The sequence below is a fragment of the Canis lupus genome, chromosome 11 (genome assembly GCF_003254725.2).
Source record: "Canis lupus dingo isolate Sandy chromosome 11, ASM325472v2, whole genome shotgun sequence".
NCBI lineage: Eukaryota > Metazoa > Chordata > Mammalia > Carnivora > Canidae > Canis > Canis lupus.
This window is the reverse complement of record NC_064253.1, coordinates 72,179,661-72,194,749: the sequence shown is the minus strand read 5'-3', so window position 1 is coordinate 72,194,749 and position 15,089 is coordinate 72,179,661. Positions and strand designations below refer to the sequence as shown.

Genomic DNA, 15,089 nt, shown 5'->3' with positions numbered 1-15,089 from the left:
CCCCCCCACTCCGCCGCACCCGGTGTCAGTTTTCCTTCCCGCGCCCAGGAGGATGTGGCTCGGCCCGTGGCAACGACCAGGGCTCCTCTTAAGAAGCGGATTGACGCGTCAGTGGGAGGCTCGGTCAGGACACAGGCGGGACGGGGAGGACCCACGGCCGACCCCGTAGGATTGGGACCCGGGGCTGGCTGGTTCCCGGGGCTTCTCCGGGTCTGCTGACCTGCAGCACGGGGGAGCGTGGCCGCAGAGCCCTTGTGCTCCTTTCAGTGGGAAGCTCGTGGATGTTCTACTAAGCACCGGCCTAAAAGCCAGTAGGTCCGACGTGAAATGATCATCATACTTCGGGTGTACTGCATTCTGCTCACGTGCCAGGTGAGGAGCGCGAGCCTCGGTATCAGTCTCTCGGACAGGCCTCCCCAGAGAGCCCGCTCCGGGTTGGAAGGCTGAGGCTCACAGGACTGAAGCAACCGGCTCGTAGGTGGCACGGCAGGGATTTGAACCCGATGCGCGCAACGTCCGTGCTCTTAAACCACATTGTCTCCCAACCTGGAACGTATAAACCAGAATCAGGATTTTTTTTCAAAGATTTTATTTATTGAGGCAGCCCGGGTGGCCCAGTGGTTTAGTGCCGCCTTCGGCCCAGGGCGTGATCCTAGAGACCCAGGATGGAGTCCCAGGTCAGGCTCCCTGCTCGGAGCCTGCTTCTCCCTCCTTCTGCCTGCGTCTCTGCCTCTCTCTGTGGGTCTCTCATGAACGGATAAATAAAATCTTTAAAAATATAGATTTTATTTATTTATTCATGAGAGACCCAGAGAGAGAGGCAGAGACGCAGGCAGAGGGAGAAGCAGGTTCCGTGCAGGGAGCCCGATGCGGGACTCGATCCCGGGACCCCGGGGTCATGCCCTGGGCCGAAGGCAGGTGCTCAACCATTGAGCCCCCCAGGGGCCCCATCGTAACCATTTTCAAATGCACAGTTCACCGAGTAGCATGAGGTACAGTCACCACATTGTGCCGTGGTCACCACTATCTAGTTCCATAACCTTCTCATCATCTCTGTACCCATTAGGCAATCATTCTTCGCCCCACCCCTTCCCTCCAGCCCCAGGCAACTAGTCTGCTTCCTGTCTCTATGGATTTGCCTTTTCTGGATATTTCATATAAATAGAGTAACACAACATGTGTTTTTTTGTTTTTTTGGTTTTTTTTTGGTGTCTGGCTTCCTCTTATTTAGCAAAGCGCTTTCAAGGTTCGTCCATGTCGTAGCGTGTATCAGCACTTTGTTCTGTTACGGCCGAGTTAATATTTGAATGCGTAGGTTCACCACGTCCAGTTTGTCCGTTCACGGCTTGAGGGGCACGTAGACCGTCTCCACGTCCTGACTCCCGTGCAGAGCGCTGCTACGAACATTTGTGTACACGTTTTCGTTTGAATACCTGCCTGCGATGCTTTGGGCTATACAGGCCTTAAGAACTGACTTGCTGGGTCATTTGGTGATTGAATTTTTTCAAAAAGGGTTTGGTGCAAAAATAAGTTTGTTTCGTGGTCGATGGCGTGATTCCATTGTTGCCTCCCCGAAGAGGGTTACGTAAACCAGTGCACGGCCGTGCGACTGGCAGGGCTGCCCCGTGGGAGTGCACACCTCCCAGCTAGCTGGCACTGGGCTCGGCCACGTGGTTTGGTGTTGCCAGCAGGATGTAGGGGATCATACCCCGTGCTCCATCGCTGCAGACAGGTTAGGAGACACGGCCTGGTGCGGCTTCTGCTCTTTTCCTTCCGTCACGATGGTGGCATACGCCCGAGCCACGCTGCTCCTTCAAGTCTAGGGGAAACGCCAGTCCGACCACGATGAGCTATCACCTCACACGGGTCAGAATGGCGAAAATGAGCAACACGAGCAACAGCAGGTGTGGGCGAGGATGCAGAGGAAGGGGAACCCTCGTGCCCTGTGGGCGGGAAGGCAAGCTGGTGCAGCCACCCTGGAAAACAGTGTGGAGGCTCCTCAACAGGTTAAAAACAGAGCTGCCCTACCCCCCGGCAATCACACCACACCGCTGGGTATTTATTTACCCCAAAGGATACGGAAATACTGATTGGAAGGGGCACCTGCACCCCAGTGTTACTATTATTAGCAACAGCCAGACTGTGCGTGTCCGTCCACTGCTGGATGGATGAAGGAGACGAGGTCTGTCATACAGTGGAGTATTGCAGAGTCATCAAAAAGAAGGAATTCCTGTCATTTGCCGTGATGTGGGGTGAGTTGGAGAGAGGAGAGCGCCGAGTCGGAGAAAGACACATCACATGACTTCACTCATATGTGGAATTTAGGAAACAAAACAGATGAACGTGTGGGACGGGGGGAGAAAAGTAGGAGAGGGAAGGAAGTAAGCTAAGAAATTGAAGAAACTGGGTTGTTGGAAGGAGGTGGGTGGGCGAGGGGGTCGGCCGCATGGGTGAGGGGCATGGAGAAGGCCCCTTGTTGTGACGAGCACTGGGTGCTATAGGTACGTGATGAGTCACTAAACTCTACTCCTGAAACCAATACTGCGCTAGCGGTTCACTAACTAGGATTCAAATACAAATCTGGAAGAAGAAAAAAAAAATAAAAAAGATGAAGACACCTGGAATACAGCCAAAGCTCAGCCAACATGAACATGAGCAAGAAATAAACCCTTGTGGTTGTAAGCCACTGTGATTTTGAGGTTATTTGTTACCACGCGGTAACTTAACGAAAGCTCAATAATACGGAAACACATCGGATCCAGCGGCATAAACCACGCTTATTTACTGCAGGACTTGTCAGTGCCTTCACTGTGCTAATGTGTGTTATGAGTCTCAAGAGGTAGATTAAATATGGGGTTTCCTGAATGTATTTGATCCTGGTTACATTTGCAGACCTACGACGGCAGCACACAGCTTGGCAAATGCCGGGCTATTCAGACCATTTGGATGCACCCCTGTCCGAGGTGACTTTTCCGGACTCCTTTACCCTCATAAAACTAGAGGATTCTTTTTTTTTTCCCCGCTTCTACTGAAACGTGTGTATATTTATGTGCATATTGTATAGTGTCCTTTTCTATTTATGAATCGTGTTCTCTCCCCCCCACCCCCCGCCCCAGCCGGAGCTGCTTGAGATCAGAAAGCCGCGTCTTACTCGGTTTCCCTGTCTCCGGCGTGTAGCTCAGCACCGGTTCCAATGAAGCAGGCCTGCCTACCAGTTGCCGGATTGAGCGGCTCTATTCTTGCACACCTACTACGATCTAGCTCTGTGCTCAGAATCTTGGAAAGAGTGCAAAGAGCTGAAAGACACAGTTATAGTTCTTCATTCCTCAGGCTCATAATTCGTAGCTGTGCATCTAAGGCAAAACATGTGCTCGGATCAGTAGCCAAGACCTTCAGCATCGTCCTTCTCTTAGGATGTTTCTTGGCCTTTCTCTCTCTCTCTCTCTCTCTCTCTCTCTCTCTCTCTCAGATGTTCCTTTCATTACTGGGTGGAGGTTGAGGTGGCTTTAGGCTTCGAGCTGTCCAGGTCCTCCCTCCCCGGGAAGGACGGCCTCAGAGAGGTAGAGCGCGAGGGCCGTGGCGCAGGGATGCGCAGTCCTCTCTGGAACGTGTTCTGTCTACATTCAGCCTCCATCCAAACACGTTTACTGGGACCCGGTGATGTGTTAGGTGACGGGGAGCGAGGCACCGCCTCCGGCATCCCAGGGCATCGCAGGCCGGGGGGACGCGGTGCAACGCGTGTCCTAGCACAGCCAGAGCCGCGTGCAGGGTGCCCGTGGTTGCCGGCAGGGGGCTGCCCGCGATGGCCCCCGGCCCCCGGGGCGAGGCCAGGAAATGACATCCGTGGAACAGCCATCCTCTGGGAGGGGATCCACCTGTGTGGTCCAGCCTATCTTGTTCTCCGTGGAGGCACCACTTACGTACAGAAGCGTCCACCCTTCTGGGGCGGTCGGTCGTGCAGTCACGATGCCACCACGGTCAAGAGGCACAGCGGTTTATCTGATTTTTACCTGGACCCTACCGCGGAAGCGCCAACGGGGCGACAACCAGAGACGTTAGCCCCCTGAGGCTGGCTTCCCAGCGTCCTGCACGTCCCAGCGTCCGGAGCAAGTCCGGGCAGGAGACAGCTGCCCCGTTGGCGGGGGTGGCGGGGCCGGGCAGGATGCAGCGGGGAAGGGGGCCTGGACAAGAACGTGGACGCGTCCGCTCGTGTAGGAGTCGGGAGCACGGGGTCGTTGGCGTCACGGTTGGTTTCATCAGGACGTCTGTGGGGAGGCCCGTAGTTAAGCTGAATCAGCGTCGTCGCGGTCCCTCACTGAGGGCGCCTTCGTGTTGCAATTTTATGAAGTCGGATTCTAGAAGTCTGCGGGCCTGTGCGACCCTGGCCATTCCACGGCCCAGACCGGGCCCTCTTCTCCGGAGTCGCCGTGGTCCCGGAGGAGCCTGCGCCCCGGTCCTCCCGGCGGCCCAAGTGCTCCATTTACAAGGTGCCCTCTCCTGACCCGCCTCCTGCGCCAGGGGCCAAGGGGGTGCTTCTAGGTCCTCGCGCTTCCTCCAGAGTCTCGAAGGTCACCTGGCCCATCACAGGTGACGCCGAGTCTGTCTTCGCTTAAGCGGTGACCGCACAACTGCGCGGAGCGGATGCATAGAAACCCGAGGCTGAACGATCTCGGTGGCCACCCAGGCCAGGGGCTGGCGGAGTGTCGCCGTCGGGAGCCAGATGGTAAATGTCTTCGGCTTTGTGGGCCTCACACAGCCCCTGCCGTAGCCGCTCCAGACAGCCCTGCATCGGGCCTGCGTGGCTGTGGTCCAATAAAATCCGTTATAAAACCAAGCCACGGTGGGCAAGTTCGGCCCACGGGCTGTGGGTGGCCCCCTCCCTACAGGCCGGGCTACGTGGCCAGTGGCCCCCGAGCTCAGGGCGAATGGAGACCCTTGTTTCCTCCCGAGGCTGCGTCCTGGATGCAAAAGCGTCGTGGTTCTGCTGCTCCCGCGGCCTCCCTGCAGATGCTGCCGTCCGTGCGGCCGCGGGACGGACACACGGCTGCACCTGTGCGCCGGCGCTTCTAGGTCTGTTTTGGAAATCGTCGGCAGGCCCCGTGCTCACACCCCGTTGGCCAAGACGTGTCCTGTGAACCCATCCAAGAGAAGAGGCTGGCGGTGGTTGGGGGGTGGAGGGGGTGTGTGTAATGTTTTTCAAAGGGAGAACGCCGCCGGGTCGACGCACCGGATTCCAGTTCATGGTAATCACGTTGCATTCGGGCCTCGGAGTCTTTAAATTCTGGTGCGCGGCCAGCGACGGGGACTCTTCTACCTACGAAGGCACCTTGTTCCGTCGCTCTTGATTGCTGGCGTGGAGGAGGGTCTCCTCCCGTCGGGCTGAATTTCATTTACTTGAATCGCACATCTGAGGCCTCCGAGTGGATTCCTCAGGATCCCAGAACAGAGGCTGGTCCTTGGGGACGCACGAGGACACGCCGTCCAGAGGGGGTGCCACAGCCCACCCACCTCCCTGCCCAGGTAGTTCCCTTCTTCATCCCCACCTCCACCCCCCGCCCCCATCCGGGTGCCAATGACCCATCACGGAGGCAAGGGCTGAACTTCTGAATGAGATCATAGCCTTTTCGCCCTTTCTGCACGGTTTCACCCGGTGAATTATCGTCTTATTTTCATTCCACTCCAACGAGCTGTCAGCGACGGATACTGTAATTCACGGCAGCAGAAACACAAACAGATGGGTAATTGACCCGCGTGCCTCCGTCGCGCTGGAGGCCGGCGTGGCGGTCGGAGCCCAGAGCCCTGTGTGTGCCAGTCGGGGATCGCTGGCCTCCCTCAGGGAGGGCGATCGGGCCGGCTCTCGGCAAAAGGGGCCCCCCTCGCTGTGTTCCCCACCTCGCGCTTCTCAGAAAGGGACAGGATGCGACAAGCAGGCCTTCGCAGGTAGGAGGCAACAGCTGGGACTCGCTGGGGCTCAGAGGCATCCGCGGGGGGTCACGTGGTGATGCGACAACAGCATGAACCACCGCTTCCGCTCAACCAAAGCAGGGTCTGCGTCTCCCCCGTTCTCTTAGGCCTGACGGAAATCGCACACTTAATCTGCAGTGAAGTCGATCAGAAGCACGTACATCCATCGAAACTACTATTGTAGGTAATTATGACATAAAGTAAGATGAGGCCACGTTCATCCAAAATGCAAACAAGCCAAAGGAAAAGATAGAGGGTCCTGGCCTTGACCGAGACGTGATTGCTTCAGGGTGGTCGCACGCCGCCCCGTGTCTGCTCGACGCATGCCCTCTGCGGGGAGCCGGGGGGCCCGTCTTCTGGATCTCCTCACACATACTCCTGTTTCAGGATCTGCCCGCATCCCACACGCATGGTGGATTGTCTTCGGGTTTATTTTCTTTCATCTTCATAATATGTCACTGGCTTATTCCATATTTATTTATTTTTTATGATTTTATTTATTCATGAGAGAGAGAGAGACAGCGTGCATGGATGGGAGGGAGGGACCAGGCACGGGGCCTCGTTCCCAGGACCCTGAGATCATGACCTGAGCCAAAGGCAGGTGCCTGACTGAGCCCCCCAGGGGAACCTCAATATTTATTTATTTATTTTTAAAGATTTTATTTATTCTTGAGAGACAGAGAGAGAGAGGGGCAGAGACACAGGCAGAGGGAGAAGCAGGCTCCGTGCAGGGAGCCCCATGCGGGATTTGATCCTGGGTCTCCAGGGTCACGCCCTGGGCTGAAGGCAGGAGCTAAACTGCTGAGCCACCCAGGGATCCCCAATATTTTTTTTTAAAGATTTTGAAAATGTATATAGGGAGAGGAGGGCAAGTGGGGTGGATGGGGAGAGGGGGAGAGAGGGAGAGAGAGAGAGAAGCCGACTCCTCATCGAGTGTAGAGCCGGGCCCTGGACTTGGCCTCACAACCCTGAGACCCTGAGCTGAGCTGAAACCGAGAGTCCGACGCTTCACCCCTTCACCCACTGTGCCACCCAGGCGCCCCCATTCGATGTTTAAAATATATTTATTAAGCACCTACTATGTTCCAGACGTAATGCTGCTTTTTATGTTTTGCTCATCAGTTCAGGGCCTCTGTCTCTTGAACTTGGATTTTATGCGTCAGTTTTGCGTCTCCAAGCAGCCCGTCCGTGTCCTCACCGGGTGGAGGCATCTCCTCCAGCAAACCACCCCCCAACACCCCCGGATACTGCTTGTTGGAGGAAGAGAAGGCGGCCAGGAGCTCCTAACTGGGGAAGAGCAGGAGCCGGGTCAGCGGTGAAGGTTGGGGCGGCATCCCCCAATCTCCGAGGCACCTTCAGCTTGGAGGATGGGGGCCCCGTCTCCTGAACCCCCGAGCACTGGCCCCGGGACCAGGCCCCTGCTTCAGGCAGCGGTTCGGTGTCACTGAAGGTGTCAAGGAGTTGGACGTCGGGGCCCCTGGGAGCCCTGTTGCCCTCGTGCTGCCCGGTGGTTGAAACCCAACAATGCCGGGGTGGGGGGGGGCTCACGTCTCCTGACTCCCAGCCGCCTCCTCGTCCGTCTCGGCGAGGGTCTTTATTTTTTAAAAATTTTTTTAAAGATTTTATTTACTTATTCATGATAGATATATATAGAGAGAGAGGCAGAGACACAGGCAGAGGGAGAAGCAGGCTCCACAGAGGGAGCCGGACGGGGGATTCGATCCCGGGTCTCCAGGATGGCGTTCTGGGCCGAAGGCAGGCTGGCGAGGGTCTTTAACCCGTGTTGCTGGGAGCAGTGCCGCTCCTCTCACCAGCTGGCGGGTCTCTGCCCGTTGTCATCCTTCCCTCCCGGGTCTTGATCTTCTCTGAGGCACCAGAGCGCCTGCATCTCTTCCCTGGGGTCCTGGAGGTGGACGCACACACAGAAAAAGGCGACCCTTAACCGGAAAAGAGGGCGCTGCTCAGGTCGGTCCTTAGCCGGAAGTTCTGTGGCCTGAGTCCTTGGCACAGGTGGCTCCCGCCCTCTAAGCGGCTCTCCCTGCGGCCCCTGGTGCCCTAAGTCGTGCGGATCTGTGAAGCCTCAGCCCTACACCATGTCCCCTGCAGCCCCTGGTGCCCTAAGTCATGGGAATCCTCAAGGCCTCAGCCCTGCGCTGCGGTCCCTGCGGCCCCTGGTGCCCTAAGCTGTGCGACTCTGCGAGGCCTCAGGCCTACTGCAGCCCCTGCGGCCGCCCACCTCCTGCTGCATCCCCAAGCCAGCTCCTCTGGTGGAGCGCTGGTTCCACCTTGTCCCCAAGCCAGGGGTCAGCGAGGGCACGGAGCACCTGCCGTATGTCCCCCCCGCACCCTAGGCACAGGGCCTGGCACTCGGGACAACCAGGAAGGGGACAGAGGGAGGTAGAGGACAGGGAGGAGTCACATGGGCAAGACAAGTCCTAGCGACCCGTGGGGATCCCCGCAGGGTTCTCGAGAGGCGGGACGCTCTGGCCGTGTTTCCGATGGGCCCAAAGGGGGCTCCTTGGGAGCCTGTGTCCCAGTTCAGGTAAGGGCTGCGTCCTGTGGGGGCCTACGGGGCCCGGCACTTACTGAAGGCCCACTCATGCCCCGTCTTGGTCTGCTCGGGCTGCTGGAGCCCAGCTGTGTAGACGGCATGGTTCCCACGGGACAGCTGCGTCTCTACGGCTTTGGAGGCTGCAACTCCAGGGTCACGGGGTCCGGGAGAGGCTCGGCCTGGCGTGTGGACGGCTGTGCCCTGGTGGGAGGACCGTGTGTGCTCAGGGCGGGAGGCGGACGGGGAGCTTTCCCGTGTCTTTCTCTTCCCCGGAGTCCATTAACCCTACCCCTGCGTGTGCTCGCTCTGTCTCTTTGAAACACATTTTTAAAAAAAATCTTAAAAAGAAAAAAATGAGGCACCTGAGTGGCCCAGTCAGTTAGCTGTCCGCCTTGGGCTCAGGTCGGGATGCCCGGGGCCTGGGATCAAGTCTGGCGTCAGGCTCTCTGCTCGGCAGAGGGTCTGCTTCTCGTCCCCCTTGGCCTGCCGCCCCCTGCATGTGCGCCCTCTCTCACTCTGTCTCTTTCTCCATCTCTATCTCTCTCTCTGTCAAATGAATTTAAAAAAAAAAATCTTAAAACAAAATAATAAGCCCATTAGTCCGCTCATGGAGGCCCCCCTTTGTGACCTGACATAAACCTAATCAGCTGCCAGGGCCTCGCCTCCTAATCACAGCGTGGCTCTGGGGGTTTAGGGCCTCGACTTATGACCTTGGGGGATGGGGACGCAGGCATCAGCCCACAGCAGCCAGGTGCTCGCCGGCAGCCGCGTAGGCCTCTCCCGCTCCCCTCCCCACAGCAGTCCCTTTGCGGAACCTCACAGGCGAGTGACCTGAATTTCTGAGAGGCTAAGGCGTCGGCAGGGGCCGCCTGGGCCAGAGCCCCCGGGGGAGCACTGAGGCAGGAGTCCCTCTCAGGCCCACTCGCCCCTGCCCCAGAGCTGGACACGCTCGCCTGGATTCCTGGATTTGAGGCCTGAGTCTGTTACTCTGGTTGTGGGGCTTCAGGCCAGCTTTGGGCCAATTCCAACATCCTCCAAGTGTTTAGAGGCCACTTTCTTTTTCTTTTCTTTTCTTCTTTTTCTTTTTTTCTTTTTTTCCAGTTGGGGTGAAAAAGAGAATTAGCCATTGAATGAAAATCCAACAAATGAGTGTCTGGAGCCTCTACGGGGGCTTGCCCTTAATTTATATTCTAGAGGTCAGGGCATCTGTCCCCCTGAAGCCCACTCTCCAATGGGGGAGATGAGAAAAAATATGAAAACAAACGAATAAGCTCAGTTCCATCAGTAATTAGTCCTCTGATGAAAGTAGAAGAAGAATTCTTTTAAAAAAGATTGTATTTATTTATTCATGAGACCCAGAGAGAGAGGCAGAGACCCAGGCCGAGGGAGAAGCAGGCTCCCTGCGGGGAGCTCGACGTGGGACTCGATCCCGGGACCCCGGGGCCACAGCCTGAGCCGGAGGCAGGTGCTCAACTGCTGAGCCCCCCGGGCGCCCCTAGAAGAAGCCTTGTAAATTGGGTGACCTGGGAAGGGCTGCGGTTGCAGGACAAGGGAGCCACGCAGAGATCTGGGGAAAGAATATTCTTGGCACGGGGAGGACCCGTGCGAAGACCGTGGGGAGAACAAGACCCGCACAAGGGAGGGACCAGAGAAGGGCAGGACGCCTGGTGTGTTTGAAAAAATAGTAATAATATTAGGAAGAAGGAGTGAGGAAGCAAAGGGATAGAGAGGACAGAGCTATCCCCCCTCCCCCCCGTGTGATGGACAGAAGGAGAAATCTTTCCTCCACACACAAGGACTGCATGTAAAATACAAAAAAGAAAAAAAACAAGAATCGTGAGATGTCTGTGTTGCGGCTAAGGTGGGAGGAAGACGAAGGGAGATGGGGCAAAAATCAGAAGAGAAAGAGGATGACCTGGATGTTGTTCCCACATCTCTCCATTGCCCACTCGCTTCGTAGAACAGTGAAACATTCCAATTTAAAGTATAACAAGATTTTAAAGAAAAGTATAATGAGGTTGGGGGGGAGATGTCCCATATGTTCAGCACGAGTGACTTGATGTTCAAGGGAAACGCTCAGCTATTGCCTTCCTGGGTCTTTTGAGGCAAAATTTATATGCTCCGCAATGATGGTGGCCTTTCTCTCCCCTCCTCTCCCCTCCCCTCCCCTCCTCTCCCCTCCCCTCCCCTCCTCTCCTCTCCCGTCCCCTCCCCTCCCCTCCTCTCCCCTCCTTTCCTCTCCCCTCCTGTCCTCTCCCCTCCTGTCCTCTCCCCTCCCCTTCTCTCCCTTCCCTTCCCCTCCCCTCCCCTCCCCTCCCCTCCCCTCCCCTTCTCTCCTCTCCTCTCCTCTCCTCTCCTCTCCTCTCCTCTCCTCTCCTCTCCTTTCTCTCTCTTTTGTCTTCTCTCCCTCCCCCTCCCTCCCCTCCCCCTCTGTGTCTTTGGGAACCGGGCCCAGGATACGCTCCCCCGCAGCGGGCAGCAGCCGTGTGTCCTGCAGACAGTGGCCCCGCAGCCCGCCCCCCCCCCCCGGGTGATTTGCGCCCCGTGGAGGCCCGGCCGGGCGCCAGCCTGGGGTCAGCAGCGGCCCCCCCGTGGGACCCGGGTCGTCAGGAGCCGGCCGGGCCGCTGACTGCTCCGTGAACCTCCGCCGCCGTAGAAACGGTTATGTAACTTTAAACAGTAATGACATTTTGCAGAAAAGTGCTTTTTAATTGCTACGTCTTCATTATTCTCTTTCAAAATCGCCCAGGAGGTTCTGCCTCCGAGACAGCTCGGCGTGATCGGAGTTTCCATTTTTAAAGAGCAATCAGTTTTGTGTTTCAGCCGCTCCCGGAACCCCCCAGCCCCAAACTTCATCTGCGTTCAGTTGCATTAAACGTGGTAGGTAATACCGCCTTTTGTATCCTTGCCAAACGGAGAGATGATTTGACGCAATTTTCTAAAAATGCTCTCCCCAAATTCCTTTTGGGCCAGGACCAAGAATAGAATATTTTATCCCCTACAAAAGGGAGAAAGAAAATGATGAGCAAGCTAGAAAAATAGGACTGAGAGTATAGTCTATAGAGTTCCAACAGGAACTTAACCCCAATCCATAGACTCAGATGCCTATAGGGGATTGGGATCAGCTAAAAATAAATTCTGCTTCGGAAGCGGAAAAACCGTGATACAGATAAAATGACTCAATAGTGCACAGTCTGAAAGAACGGTCGACGTCGCCGAGGAGGGACCGCACGGCCTGTTGGCTTGGGCCCGTCTTTGGGGCGTCTGTGTCGCGCTCCCGGGGGGCGAGCCCTCGCCAGCACCACGCAGCCCCACGCGGGGCCCTGGCCCTTGGTGTGGAGCCACCAGGCCCCGCAGCCCGCGGTGCCCAAGCCACGGGCTCCCTCGACCCTGAGAACCTTCTGTACAGACTGAGGGAGACTCGCCTTCCTGAATAGCTGCCCCCCCGTCCCCCCCTCCGTGCAACCTCAACAGGCACAGAATCCTAAAGCCCTCTCCTGCCTGGTGAGTCCCTGCAAACAGCTCAAGGCAGCCTGCGGGGCCTTCTCCTCCGTGGTTAGATGCCCACGGCTCCTGCTCGTGGCTCCTGAAGGTTCTGTTGACGCTGTGAACAACGTCAGTCCCAGCGGCGACTCCGTCATCACTATCACCATCAAATGTAGGGCGCCGGGGGGGCTCGGGCCATTAGGCGTCCGTCCGACTCTTGATTTCTGCTCAGGCGTGACCTCAGGGTCGTGCGACCGAGCGCCTATCGGGCTCCAGGCTGGGCAGAGAGTCCCTCGAGGAGTCCCTCTCGCCCCCTCCCCCTGCTCGCTCTCTCTCTCTCTCTCTCAAATAAAGTAAATATTTTTAAAAACGATAATAAAAGGAGGAAAGAAAAAAAAAAGGTAACAGGTGACATTTGCTCTCGGCTTGCCGTGTGCCAGCAACTGTTGCGGACAGTTCGCAGGGGTTCCCTCCCTTGGTCCCCTCCACGGCTCTGCGCTGTGGGCACGTCGAGCGTCTCCGTTCTACGGAGGACGAAGGAGAGCGTGAGATGGTTGGAGTGGCCGCCCGAGGTGTGAGAGGTGTGAGGAGGTGTGAGGAGGTGTGAGGAGGTGTGAGCTGTGAGCTGTGCAGGCCGTCGGCAGAGGGGCCTGACCTCCTCCGGGCCCGGCCGCGCCGCTGTCTCCCCAGCGCCCTCCTGAACAGTCATTTCTCAGCTGCCGCCGAAGACGGGTTGACGCGTTGGCGCCTCATTTCTTTTTTAAATGCTTTGAAGGTGGGAGGGGGACGTAGAGGCACAACTGTGAAGCAGAAGGAGAAATGCCGAGCTTCTGCGGCAAACCCTCCGCGAGTGGGATGAGGGGGTGTCCCCGAAGCATGAATGAGAAAAAAGTGTAATCCGGGGAACCCCGCCGCCTTCCACGGGGCGGAAACCACTGACCCGTTAGCCCCGCACACGCCGGTGGTTCGGGGTGAGGTAGAGAGACGGCTCTTGGGTGGAAGCGCTGCTGTCGGGGGCTGGCGGAGCCCAGGGCTGCCCTTCTGTGCGGACGCCCCGGGCAGGGGGGGGGGGGCCTACGCCGCTGCCGTCTCGGGGGCAGGCGAGTGGTGCGCGCCCGGAGAGCCCCGTCTGCGTCCTGGGCCTGCGGGACTCGGGCCTCGACCAGTCACGTGCGGAGAAGAGGTTATGAGACGGGTCCGGAGTGTGCATCCTGCGGCCTTGGGCTGGTCGTGTCCCCTCCATGGGCCTTGGCCTCCTCGTTTGTTTGTTTGTTTTTGTTTTTGTGTTTTTTGTTTTGTTTTGTTTTCTGTTTTTTGTTTTTTGGCCTCCTCGTCTTTAGAGCAAAGGAGAAAAACATAATCCTCCCTGGGGTCGTCCTGCACCGATATTATTATTTTTAAGATGCCCTGGTTTTATTCAATCACACCCCGGCCTCGTATTACGCTTCTCCTTGAAATTTACCAAAGTGGCCTCATTACGCGCAGGATGACGTCCCAGTCCCCCAGCAGCCGGGAAAGCCCTGCGCCCTCTGGCATCTGCTCCCCTCTGACACCTGTTCCCCCACTGCCCGCCCCCCCACCCCGTCCCATCCCTCAGTCACCGGCAGCTCCTGACATCTTCATCCTTGCTACTAGGGTGTGTCTCCTGTTCTTTTCCTGCGATGTCCCCTTATCCACCTTCCAGCCGCCCCGCAGCGGCCTCCCCGCCACCCGAGCAGGGTTGCAGCCTTCTGCTCTCCCCCCGCCTCACGCGGCCACCGTGCTCAGGTCTAGGAAGCTGCGTTACCACGACGTGGGTCCGTGTCCGTCCCTGCTGATCCTACTGTTCACCGCCAAGGGCAAGGATCCTGTCTTTTTTTTTTTTTTTTTTTTTGGATCTCTATAGACCTAGCGCCTAGCTCAGGACTCGTGCTTCGTAAATAGAGTTCATAAACACGCGAAGGAAGGGAAACGAAAGACATGAAGGACGGAAGACAAAACAAACCATGGTCTTGTGCTTTCCATAAGGGTTTTCTCCCCAGACGGGAAAGGCCGACACCAGATCTGGCTCCGGCTCAGTCCTGGTGAAACGGAAGGAAGGAGGCCTCTGAGAGGTGGCCAAGGTCGGGGCTTGAGGGGGCCAAGGACCAGCAGTTGCCAGAGGCCTCGCAGGCCCAGAAATATTTTGGTGATGGTTCACGGGCTTCAAAAAAAAAAAAAAAAAAAAAGCCGGCAGCTTCAGACTTCTCCGCATCACCTCTCCAAACTGTTAATGAAACACCTCCGTTAACCTTCCTTTCTCCCCTTCTTGTTCTTCTCCAACAGGTCTTCAGATCATCTTCCCTCAGTATCTGCAAGAGAAGTTCGTCCAGTCGGCCTTGAGCTACATCATGTGCAATGGGGAGGGAGAGTACGTGTGCCAGAACAGCCAGTGTAGGTGCCAGTGTGCGGAGGAATTCCCCCAGTGCAACTGCCCCATCACCGACATCCAGATCATGGAGTACACGCTGGCCAACATGGCCAAGTCTTGGGCCGAAGCCTACAAGGACCTGGAGAATTCAGGTAGAGAACCTGGGCTCGCAGTTCTGCAGCCGTGACCCTGAGCCACGTCTAGGGGGGACAACTGTCTAACTGGAGTTGGGGCCACCGTGAGGGGGTGTCCAGTGTCCCCAGCTCTTTCACTTTGGGGGGACCAGGGCCAGGCCTAGCCGCTGTCATGGGGTCGGTACCCAGTCAGTCTCCACTGAGTGGAATAATGAACCCCATGATCGAGTTTGTGGTCCTAAGATGGATTGTCTCTGTTGAACCCAGAAGACAGAGGAACGCCACGTAGGCCCTGGAGGGTGGAGAGGCAGAAAGAAGTATTTGCATTGATTCCTGAGTGTGTGTGCGTGAGCATGAGCGTGAGCGTGAGCGCCTGTCTCTGAATCAGCAACACGCGTGCACGTGCACGTATGCACAGGTGCATCTATCTCCATCCATGGAACACATGCGGGTAGATGTCCGTACGGGTCAGAGAGCTCAAGGATTCACAGTCACTTTGCAGGTACTTAGCCTATTTCCTGCTTTTCATGGTTCAGAAAGTGCGTGGTCATGAATTCCAGGGGAG

At 56.9% G+C, this 15,089-nt stretch overlaps 1 protein-coding gene across 2 annotated transcripts in view; it reads left to right on the top strand.

Annotated features, from left to right (window-relative positions):
• The window catches only part of BRINP1 (BMP/retinoic acid inducible neural specific 1), a 167,270-nt gene that overhangs the window by 123,754 nt on the left and 28,427 nt on the right, over positions 1 to 15,089 (top strand). For both annotated transcript variants that reach the window (XM_025432373.3, XM_025432372.3), the window contains one exon: positions 14,306 to 14,542. In XM_025432373.3, the coding sequence (XP_025288158.3) occupies positions 14,306 to 14,542 (237 nt within the window). The remainder of the gene's footprint in view (positions 1 to 14,305; positions 14,543 to 15,089) is intronic.